General features: G+C 33.5%; 1 protein-coding gene across 5 annotated transcripts in view; it reads left to right on the top strand.

Annotated features, from left to right (window-relative positions):
- The window catches only part of LOC132952238 (cell adhesion molecule Dscam2), a 143,186-nt gene that overhangs the window by 88,359 nt on the left and 41,824 nt on the right, over positions 1 to 13,003 (top strand). For all 5 annotated transcript variants that reach the window (XM_061024468.1, XM_061024469.1, XM_061024466.1 and 2 more), the window contains exon 7: positions 11,885 to 12,131. In XM_061024468.1, the coding sequence (XP_060880451.1) occupies positions 11,885 to 12,131 (247 nt within the window). The remainder of the gene's footprint in view (positions 1 to 11,884; positions 12,132 to 13,003) is intronic.

The following is a 13,003-nucleotide window of genomic DNA, read 5'->3' as shown; positions in this document are numbered from 1 at the left end:
TCCTAGTTTTCTCGTGAATTGGAACATTCAGTTAAAAGTTTAAAAGTTGTATTTTTATCCGTTGTATTCTTTTGGTGACATTTAATTTTGTCTATTCTCGTATAGTGTATCCGTGTGTTTTCAACCGTATTTAAATATCGAACCGTAATCTAAGCCCTCAAGGCTATTTATAAAATAATTAAAGGGACGTTTTTAATTCTATTGACTTAACGAACCAGACTTGGACCAGCGAGTGTAAAGTGACTTAGCCAATCCTCTATGCGCTTTCGTTGAATAAAGTTCATTAAATTAATTGACAACGGCTACTCCCTGGTTTAGATGTAATAATATATACGCGTCCTGAAACCAGCCATGTATATTATTATCACACAGAAGTCGGTCGAGTTGAACTTGTCAAAAATTCATACCAAGGTTGTCACTATACGCTAATTTGGAATACCTACGTAATCGAACTGACCGAACGAAAAAAAATGTATACTTAAACTTTTAAATAGGAATCCTGTAAACGAGTTCAAAACGTAACGGAACGGAATCCACTCGTGTTATTATATTGGATAATATTTTGACGGATTCCGCAACAGAAAGTACATTTTCAAAGCAATTGTTATTCTAATATCTAGTTGAACTTTTGTTGTTCACTGCGTATCTGAACCGTTTGTACTCATTGTGCTAAAGTAATTTTTAATTGTATTAAATTATTATAAAAATACTAACTAGTTTGTATTTTACTTTCAATTTAAAATTATTAAGACATTAGAACTTTTTACTACTTACTGCAGTAAGTACTTCTACCGTATATCAACGCACAATATACCAATTTTAACAATCGACTAAAAATTAAAAACGTCCTAACTAAATATACGTTTGACTGTATAAAGTTCTAAATTCTAAATTCCTCAACTATTTTGATAATGCGTGGATCAATAGTTTGTTTATCTTAGAATTTGATACAGTTGAAAAATTGCGATTCTTTTCGGCTACGAAAGGTGCAGTGCGACAACCTTAAAACGGGACGTTTTTTCTAGTGATAGTTCGAACCCCAGTAGGCCCCGAGTAAAACGCACGAATTTCGATCGAGTGATGGCGTGTTTGTATACGTCGGAGTGACAGACGAACTCCTGCATACATATTATTATTATGCATTTGCACGCCGTACTAATGCACGATAAATCGCGTATGCCGTTTAAAATAAAAAAAAACCGTTCCGACTGTGTTTACCGTTTTTTTCCCCGCCGAGTGAAAAATATGTACTCTTCCCGAAGCGCACTTTAATACGATTCACGCGTAACGTATACGTGCAGCTAGTGCACTACAATATACAGTAAGCGTGTGATATAATACCTACTGCGAACAAAATATTGTAATAATTTCATTGCAGACGTACACGGTATACGAATTCAATTTATTCGGAACGGTGTTCCTCGTTTAAACAATACTTAAAATATTACGATTTTTCCCCCTTTTTCTTGATCCTCCAAATTCCATCTGAATATTCCCCATGGTTAACAACAGCATAACAATTTAAAGAATTGTATAAAAACATATTATATACATTTTTTTCTCGTAAAAACCATTTACACCTTGTATTTTCGACGAAAAAAAAACATTTTCACATTCCATTATGGTATAATATTATCTAACCGCTGCAAAAAAAAAATATCCACTGGAATTTTAATAAAACTGTTTATTTTTTTAAATATTTGAATAAAACATATTATACTTTTTTGATACATTGTGTTTTCAAGGAAGTAAAAAAAAAATATTTGTCATACCATTCAAGTCTGTAATAAAATGAATGTTATTTCTAACTGTTAATTCAATTTTTAATTTATTATATTAGTTTATATTTTCTTTTAAAACGATTCAAATTTATCTATTTTTAAGTAATTAACGAATGACGTTTTAGATTGAATCGATTTTACGTAAAAATTATATTTTCACATTTGTGGAGTATGAATCATCTAATTTTAAATTTTTATAATTTTTTTCAATAATATTTAGTCTTACTTTTAGATATTTAAATTTGATAAATTTGATAAAAATGACCATAAATATTAGTATTTCAAATTTTTAAGTACTTAGGTAACTACTATAAAATACCATGTTTGCTATTTAAAACACTTTTCTCCTTATAAAATTCAACGTGACAATAAACCAATAGGCAGTATTATTTTAACCATCTTTCATATAATATAATAGATATATTCTAACTACTTACAGAGCTGTATTTATCATATTTGACTAATTTATTATCAACCGTATTTAATTATTTTAACAAAAAACATACGTATAACCTAATCTGAACCTGGAATACTTTATTTAAAAAAAAATCAGTACACTGACGTTGTATTATTATACTGTTTAATTAAGTTTATTACAAAATTCGTTACATAATAGATTATTAATCACAAATTATAATTTATTTTTATTCAACGCGTAATTGTCGTGGCTTGTAATCCTTTGAGGCATGCATGTTGCGTTCTCTGTAACCGTAATTGCGTAAATTTCCAATGTAGCAAGCACCAAGTTTAATTAAATATGAAATAATGGCATCAATGCGTCATGGTGTTTTTGGATCACTGACACGGTTTCCTGATAATGACATATAATTGTAGAAAGACCCATGTTGTCGAACTTTAACAATCTCTATAGTACTTTACAATATTAAATTGTGTTATTAAAACAAATAAAAATCAACATTATAACATACCGTGTCTGGTGCACATATCAGCCGCTGGTGTCTAGTGTTAAAGCAGAAAACTGTAATTGTGATAAATATTTTAGTATTGAAATGCGTTAAAAAATCAAATTAATTCACAATATTATCAATTATTATTATTAATAGTCATTAGAAAAATAATAGATAATAATATACACATGACAGTGATGTGCCTAAATTGCATATCTATATCGCCGTGTCATTGTGATTATAATATTATTATTATTAACATTTATTAAAAATAAATCTATTACAATTTACAAATATAAATATAACCAACCACTATAATATACGGTGAATCTATATATCTATAGTTTATATCTATTATAATTATTTCCATGAGAAAAATTTAAATAATTATATAATTATTGTATTTCATTAAGTCCAATCGTGATCAAATTATTGCTTATGAAACGTAGAAGTAAATAATAATTAATTAAAGGGTACTTACCTATATCTTTGAATTGATTTTAATTTCACAAAATAATATTCAAATTTCTGAGTGTGAAGGGGGCTTTTTGTTTGAAAAAAAAATGTTTAAGATTCACTGTGCGATATAGACAAAAAAAAATTTGAATCGTTGTGGAAAAAATAATGAATCCCTCTCTTACTCTCTATGTTTGCAATATATTATAAACACGATTTCCTTATATTATATTACTTCGCGGGACCACAGCAAGGGCGCAGTTAGGGTTCGAATTTACTTTTCGGTGACCGACGACGGACCGGAACGATTTCCGAGCTGGTTTCCGGCCTTGTTCGCGTATATAATACACATTATATTGTATATACTATATATTATATGTGTTATCGCACGCACACGTCTCCACGGGTCAGTTTGGCCGGTAATAAAATAACCACTGCCGTCTGGGACTTAAAAATCTTAGCGTCCCGTTAGGCGCACATACTCGCGTGTGCTCCGCCGTTCCCGGGGCAGCCGAAAGACGAAAATCCGGAATCGCTTTTGTGCTCACGACATCAATCATCCGGGACAAATCAATCATTCCGGCCGTCGGTCTTTCTGCAGTTATATATATATATGTATGTATACACGGAGGACCGTTCCTGTGAAATAACTCTGAAAAAGTCCGGCCTCGGCGAAATTCATTTTTCACCGACGCCGGCACTCGCGTATAATAGCGTCCATAATAGTAATAGTGGAAATAAAAATATGTAGCAGGAGAAAAATCAACTAGGATCGGCAAGTCGTTCTCGCGTAGTTGTTTGTACACCGGAATAGAGTTGGGCCCGTGGCGCGACAAGTGGGGAGCAGAACCTCCGGTGCTGCAGGCTAGAATCTCTTTTATCGGGTGATCCATTGAACGTGAGACACAGCTCATTATCACAATAAGTATATTACTAATGTAATTGAAAATATTTTTTTACATGATTTTAATTTGTTACAACATTTTCTAAAAGAATCATATTTAAATATACGAGTATATGTAGGTGCCTATATATTTTTTTTTACTATTTTCATAGTTTTTAAACTAAACTATAATAAACTACTTGGGGGATGGAGTGGCCGAGCGGACTAAGGCGTCGGCTGCGATGCAGTCGACCCGAGTTCGATTCCTAGGCCATGGGCGGCATTTTTCTTCGGACAAGTTACGATGTCCGGAGAACAAGTGTCGCCATCCCCCACCCGGGCATGACAGATACCTACGAGTGCCCAATCAAAAATTCTGCCAAACAAAACACACACGTGTTCTTCTCCCTACCGACTTAATAACCTACAGTAAACTAAAAATAACTAATGACCTCAGCTGCCGGGCTCAAGTTCATTAAAAAAAAAAAATAAAAAAAAAAAAATAAACTACTTGTCCTACATTTGGATTTGTATAGATCGAAACATTTCGAATAACATTCTACTTTAAAATATGAAATTAGAATAAAATCTTAAAAATGATAACGATAAAAAAGTAAAAAATATAATTTTTTCCCAAAAATGTTTGTTTTGTAATGACTTAAAATTATGTAAAAGAAATATTTTCAATAACTTCAATAGTTATTGAAATAATGAGCAGCGTGTCTCGCGTTAAATGGATCACCTTGTATAAATAAGCCTTCACGACGCGAAGCACCCAGAAAAAACATGTCTTGTTTTTTTTTCGTATATTATATATAATATGGCCGATGACGGAAACAATATAATATACACATAACACGTCGTATTCTCTCGATCGATCATCTATTATTGGCTGTGATACGAATCCACGAAACCTGCAAAGTCGTTTAAGAACCTGCTCGGAAGCATTTGCCGATTATATCTACTTCTGTTGCTCTATCTCTCTCCCCCCCCCCCCACCGGCCAATGCGTAGCATTTGTCGTTCACGTTGCGTCAGCACGCCGAAGGATATACCGCGTGGTATACCCGCAGACCGTGGTATAGCTGTATAGGTAATAACTATACATAATAATATAATATGAATAACAGTGCACGACCAAAGCATCGAATTCGTTACGTATTACCGTCAATAGTGTCCGCATATTATACAAACACCGACGTCAATCATAATTATTACATATATTATTAGGTACATACAATATGTTTTCACGTATAGGTATATACATAGTGTATAAATAAATATTAACATATATGACGTGCATAGTGTTTGGGTAGATAGTAGGCGGTTTGTAACGAGTCTGTAAATCAATAACCATTACTGTAGGCTTAGCATATTATTATTACGTAGGTACCTACATATTATTATTATCATAATACACTGCGTGCGCGTATAACACGGTTATTGCAGTATAACACAGGCTGCTGTAGTACTTATAATAGTAGCCTGCAGGGCATAATATTAAAACTTATCACGTTTTCGTGGAAAAATAAATCATCAATAATAATAGAGCTTGTTGTAAAAAATATTATATTAGATGAGCGCCCGAATATTACGTTTGATCACATTCGCAGTGTATTATTTGCAAAGGTTAAACTATGATAAAGTGAATAATTAATTTTTTTCATTTTTTTTACTTAGCCAAATATTTTGTTTTTGAATTAGCTTAATAACTTCACTGTAGTGAAAATATCGATTTCAATAATTTAGCTTCTCTAGAATAATTTTATAAATAATATTATACACTTAAGTTAAAAACATGTTTCTTGGGTAGTTATTGTTTAACTCGGATACCCGCCGTTACTATATTATTATGGTTTAAAGTTTAAACTAATTAATTAATTTTGCACTATATAGATATGCAATAATTTAACTATTTAAGTATCAGCAAACAAATTAATATTTCTTGATTTAATAATAATTCAGTTGACACATTGCCAAGGCCAACACACCACAGCTATATAGTGTACAATTAGAACAAATAATATAAGATAGGTTTTTAGTAAATTTTAGTTGGTAATATTTTGTCCGTTTTAACTTTAAACTTTTAGGGTTGAATAAATAATTATTTGGATATTATAGCATTATTAACTTCACAAACCGTGCGTTGAGGACTTACCTCAACTGCTGAGTCAAGTGAATTTTATCCGTCGACTAGTCTGTAACCTATTATTTGATTGGCCTTGATCAATCGCATCGTTCGATCGCGCAAAACATCGCATTACAATTGTTATAATTATAACGTACTACTTTTATTGTCTATCAGGGGATTTGCAGGAAAAAAATATGTTTAATGGTTTGTAATTTCGGCTATCGCTGCGCATAACTGACTATACTGTCAGGTATAATACATTTTCTACGCGGCCGCCGCCGTGCACTTACGCGTAAAATAATATGTTACAGAGTACAGACCAAACGAATGTCGTTCGTAGGGCACTGCGCCGTACCTATACAACATTTGTGTGCACTTGCTCGCGTACCTACTCACACGGTTTCCTACTCACGCGAGTTTCCCGGTCTTGTGTACAATTTTCCGTCTGCCTATATACCCACACACAATGAAGCTTCATGCTACACGCGTTTAATGCGGTGCAGTCGACCTACATGGAATATATATATTGTTTGAATAATATAATTGCTCGCGCAAGAGTGCGTTCTTTTGTAACATTTTTAAATTTAACAATATAATTTACAATGTAGGTACCACTTGCAGGGTCTTTGGGGAAAACGGGAACAATTGTAAGTAGAAGTTGACCGCGGCATCTACGAAAACACACTGTACTTTATGCAGTTTTTAATAAATAAATTTTTTACACTTCTTTGCTACCTAGTACCTACCCATACTTCTTTCATATTTTCCAGTTTTCCTGGAAGCCCCTGCGGTTGTTAACAAAAAAATAAGATATAAATCCATTCCACACCACTAAAAAATGTGACGCGTATAAAAATCAAATGGAATCCGTATATTGACAGAAGAAGTCCGGTGGGTGAGTGGGTTGCGGTGGGGTGGGGTGTAGCGTGGTTCGAAGCGTCGGCGGCGGCCGTTCAGGAAATTAACCGTGTTTCGAGTGTGCGCGCGAGTTTCGGGATTAAAAAGAAGGGACGTTGACTGTGCGCGGGGTTATACGATAAAAACTTATTGAAATTAATTTGCTCGCGTCACACACAGCGGCGGTTCGCAATAATCGCGTGGCACTTGTTTATGTTGTGTTCTCGAGATTTCCGTCTGAACGAGCCGTAAGAAATAAAAACTCCATCCGACTGACGGTATATTAAAATGTCTTCGACCCCGGATGGTGGTAATAGTTATTAGGCACTGACTATATTTTAATTAAAATGACGCCCGTTTTCTTAAGGGGTTTGTTATTGGCAATTTTAATGAAATCTTAGATGTATTTAAATACTAATTTGAAATACCTAACTTACAAGTGGTCCCGTGTCTCTGCAGTATAGTCAGTACCATTGTTGGTTGTCGCGTAAATACGAGGGGAAAACAATTTCACGCGATCAAGAACCACTTAAGCTACAAATCATAGTTAAGAAACCAAATTTATACATGAATATATAAATTATAAGGCAATATATTATGTGACGTAGAGTTTTTTTTCCAATTATTAATGCTATATATAATGTAATATATCATGTGACGTAGTTTTCTTTCAAATTATTAGTGCAAAAAAAATTATCACTGTGTATTATAATCCGTTATTTTTATACTTTTAAAACTCACTTTGTTTTTATTATTTATATCAAAAAATGCAATGGATGCAGCAAACACTGTCTTTTGTGTACGATATATAGTGTTTAAAATAACTATGATTGGTAGTTTCACTAGCCTGAGTGGATCTTTTGAAACCATGATTTTCACAAACAACGTAATTAAAAATAATATTATAGTAAGGGATATTTATTAACAGGAAAAATGCAAGCAAATTCTGTAGTTTCGTTGGGTGGTGGCCATACAAAGATCATACAGAAAAATCAAATCAAACAATTTCGGCGATCAAAAACGATCAAAGACGAATTTCCAGGGAAAACGAACACGCCTTGTAGAATAGACGAGGATTTTGATCATTTTTTTTTATCCTAAAGAAGAAAACTTTGATCAAACCGCATTGGATTCCAATTTTGTAATTAACTTTAAATATTGCCAAAATAATACATTTCAAGATACTCAACAATTTGTGATGTATAGACTTTAAATCTCTGAAAATAAAGTTTTTAAAATCAGACTTAAAGTCTGCTTTTCAAAAAAAAAAATTATCAAAATCTGATAATTTGAAGATGCGTTGAGCGTTTTTCTAGTTTAGTTTTTGTACTAAAAACAATTCGAATTTTCGAACGCTTGCTGCAGTTACCTATATTATAATGTATTGCAGCGTGTGTGAAAACCACCACTGATTGTTTATTGCGTCTCGACTTTGCAGCGACTGGCAACGCGTAATTAGTAATTTATTGCTAATTACAGAGTCACATATTATTTATACGGTGTGTACCTATATATTGTGTTTTAAGCTTTAACGTCGACAAGACAAAGACGTTTCGTGGAGTTTATTAATTATACTCGGATTAGGTATACTCATTCCCCCCCTTTTAATTACATATCGCTGCCTACTTCTAAATTATATAATCTGTTGGATTTTGGTTATCTTTACCTGCTGTCCCCAATTAGTCAAAATTATTACCACCAATATTATAATATATAACAGTGTAGGTCGTATGTCGGCTACTACGGCAAATTTACTAGGCGGTCTTCCCGGGGGAAATGTCGGCCAAAGGACTCCGATCTACGCTATAATATAATAATATTATGTCCATTAATATAGCAGTCCATTATCCTCAATGTTACGATAATATTAGGACGTCCGCGTTTCGAGATCGTTACGATCACCATAGGCAGACGTTAACAAGACGTTTTATTTTTGCCAAGAATAACGCGTTGCTCAGGTCTCGTTGTGGGTATAATAAATATTGTTCGGAGAAACATAATAAATAAAACATGTCGTATAATAATAACGTATGTTGTTGTTGTTGTTATTGTTCGAGTATATACGCGGTCTACTCGATTTTTTATTGTTTACAATGAAAACGTTAACCTACAATATGGTATGTCATTTTTCACTATTTTTACTTTTTTAATAACCATTTTATCATATTCGATATTCAACGAATATTTCCATGACGTCCGTTCATAATATATTATATTTTAAATAAATACGTCCAACGTTCCAAAGTCCGTGATTCTGTTCGAAAAACTTGGTTGCCGTGGATATTTACGTATAATATGTTATCGATTGGTCACCTGCACTCGTATATCATTTGTCTTGCCTTTCGTAATCAATAAAATAATATTCAACCTGTACAATCTATAATATTAGTATAAATACCGCGAATACTCATTCGAAAATTGATATGTGCTACTAATTAACAATATTGTATCTGCTCTACAACATAGTTCGTGTATCAACATAAGATAATATATGTCACCTTTTTGCAAATACTTTTCCTAAAGACGCATTGTTATCGTTTATCTGATTTTATATTCATATTTTAAAAATAACGTATTTATCAGCACGTCCTCTGTTGTGGCTTTTACCAAACGATTTTAATGTAACCCGTGCATTTTTTAAACCACGTCATGTTTTCGAACCGAAATGAACAAAAATATGAAACAGAGAAGTAATAGCAATGATCTTATAAAATAATATTATGCTTGAAAAAAAAATAGGAAACGTGACTCCCAATGGAGAATTTAAAAAACTCACGTACCAAAAAAATGCTATTTTTATAACTTTCAGAGAGACGTTAAAAATACAATAAATTGTTAATATAATATGAGGTATACATTTGTTTTTTTGAAAAATATTTTTGCGAAATGTTTTCAAAGATAAAAAATATGGTTTATCTATACAAAATCTTAGGACAGGTTAGGTTTTGTTCTAAAACGGATCACTCTGTATATGTAGGGTATTATGTAGCACTGTGGTTGCACAATTATATAATAATATAGTCAGCAGGTGCTTCTACCTACTTAAATACAGGTTATAATATATTACATATTGTATTATAAATAATAATATTAATAAAATAAAATCAATCTCCGTCTATATACGATTATCATATTATCATTATATTATAGTGTCTCATTGCATTTGATATCTTCTGATCCGGCCTATACGTCATACACATGTGCACGCGCCGCAAAAAGTTGCGTTCGCGTGAAAGCGCACAAACGCGAAACGGATCGACAGATTTCCAACGTTTTTCAATTATTCAACGTCTTTCTAAATTACAATTCTCGCGACTCCGGCTAATAATTGTCTACCCGTTTATCGCCGAGCGCAGTAATCCGTTTTATTGTTCACGTATATAAAATAAATATATATAAGCTAGCGCGAGATATACAGTTCAGCGATTCCGGTGCGATATACGCTGCGGGCAGAGGAGCTGTTTGGGTGGGCAGTAGGGTGTTATTTGTCATCCTTATTTATTTCTCCGTCTTATAAGCCTGCCATAAAATTTACAAACGTGCCGGATAGTTCATACATTATAATATAAGATATTCGTCTAAGGAGGTAATAATGTATATCTTTATTATTTATAATTGTTTATTATTGGCATGCATGACAAAACCTATTTCCAACTTTCCGATTTTTTTTTTTAGATCATTAAAACATTAAATGTTATACTATACATTATACCCCTTTAACCCCATACGTGGACTTTTACACACATGAAAAACATACATCACACTACCTATGAATGGCGATGATGAATAAAATGTGGCTTGACGATGAAAAAAATTAGTCTGCTTAAATGTTGGCATCCCTATTGGCACCATTGCAGTTTCGTACCGCCGTAATAATGTAATAATAATAATAATATTATACTAGCTATAGGTATACTGCAGCGTTCGAAATTTTATGAAATTGCGTCAAAACAAATAAAACGTCGCAGCGGTGTAAAAATTAATGGCTTTCGTTTGACGAGATCGCGTAATATATATCTATAATACTGCTACATAATAATATAATAACAATATCACCACAGTGGATGGCACACGAAAGTCTCGTTCGGCGGTTAGAGAATAAAAATAAATAATGTAATTGGTTTACGGTGTACACTATATTATAGGTATTAGATAAAGTCGGACGAATGGATCACCTCAGAAATAAAATATAGTTATCGCGTGACGGCCGCGATTCGTTTGCAGGTTTGATTTCGTATATTTGTACTACCCATAGTTTTTAATCGTTAAAATGACGGAAACCGCTGTAGATGAATATATTGTATGTATCTATTCGACGGATGTTACGTTTTTAAAGTTTCGTTTAATGTATAGGTCAGGGGTCACCAATTAATATTTTTGAAGTGCAACATTATAAATCTGGAAATTGTCAACGGGTCATAAAAATTGCTAAAACCGGTAAAACTAATGAACAAAAGTGATAAACTACAACACTATAAAACGTATAATATTATCGATTTTTAATTTTTTTTCCTTGTCTACCGGCTGGATAAAATGTTTCCACATGTGGCCCGCAGGACGCCATTTGGCACCCCTTAGGGTATAGGTACTAACTACTAACCACAATTGTATCGATGGCGCGTGCATCTTGTAATTCGTTTATATTGCGGAAAAACTATATTTTGTACTCGCTTATAATAAACGTCTGAAAATTGTCCACTGAAAATCGTGATTTTTAACTATAGTGAGCTGGAATTACGATTTCGAATTGCCATTCGCGAGGTCCGATAACGATAGGCACGTTTAAAGATATTAAATTACTATTATTTTATATGTATGTCTTCCCACAGATCATTCCGGCCACGTCGACGGTCAGCCTAAATGGGCAAACTGAGCTGAGGTGCATGACGTCCTCGTCAAACGACGGACAACACTCCATCACTTGGTACAAGGACGGCAGAGTGATGGCGGGCAGGGCGCAGAGGGACGTCCTGAGGCTCGTTTCGGTCAGCCGAGCCGATTGCGGCACGTATCAGTGTCTGGTGCGCAGGGGCGACGGGGAGACGGCACAGAGCGCGGCTACCGTACGCTTGGGAGGTGAGTAAATCAATTTACCGTATTTTTGGTAGCACGTGATTGCTTTTGAAAAAAAAAACGTATCTACCGTCCTAGACAGTCACCATATACTGAAAAATAGCGTTTAAATTCTACTAAAACAATATTATGTGGCACTCCACCAAATTTCCGCCATCCGCACTTTAATCGCACTTATACAATGATAATATTGTATTAACAACAATATAAGAATAATTTACAATAATGATTAATGATAACAATATAATAGCTTCCTATACATGCCAATCCCATTGGTATCATTATATTAATCCTCGCTTTTGTTTATTTGGAAATCACGGGCGTGGAATTAAAATTCGTGGTACACTACAACGTAACAAGGGGAGAGCGGTTCGATGGTTTTCATTTTTTTCCATCGGGTTTTTTTTTTTATCATCATTTCCGACCGATGACTGATGAGATATTTGAATGTGCACACTCGAGCGCGAGTAAAATTTTTACAGAAAAAAATCCAATTTACGTGTAAATCAATTCCTGCACACACGCGACAACAATAATGCACGCACCATAACCGCATAGAAATTAAAAGCGTTTGATCGTCCAAACCACTGCGGCATAATAATATATTACCTATCCAACGTGTTCGGGACGAAATCCAATGTAAACTCGGTGTAATTGTTTTTACAATAATAATTATTCGGTTTCGTGTAAGTAAATAACGTTTCAATAAGTTTTGGTATTTGCAATTTATGACTATGTCAATCGAAAATGTACAGAGCTCGAAAATACTAATTTAAAATATTATATAGTATATAGGAGCGCGGGACACTTCGATATAATGAGTCTATAATATATAGACTTTCGTTTTCAAAGTTTCGTATATACTCGACAATAAA

Source organism: Metopolophium dirhodum, chromosome 9, assembly GCF_019925205.1.
Source record: "Metopolophium dirhodum isolate CAU chromosome 9, ASM1992520v1, whole genome shotgun sequence".
In the NCBI taxonomy this organism is placed as follows: Eukaryota; Metazoa; Arthropoda; class Insecta; order Hemiptera; family Aphididae; genus Metopolophium; species Metopolophium dirhodum.
The sequence above is the reverse complement of the archived record's forward strand: the minus strand, read 5'-3'. Positions and strand labels throughout refer to the sequence as shown.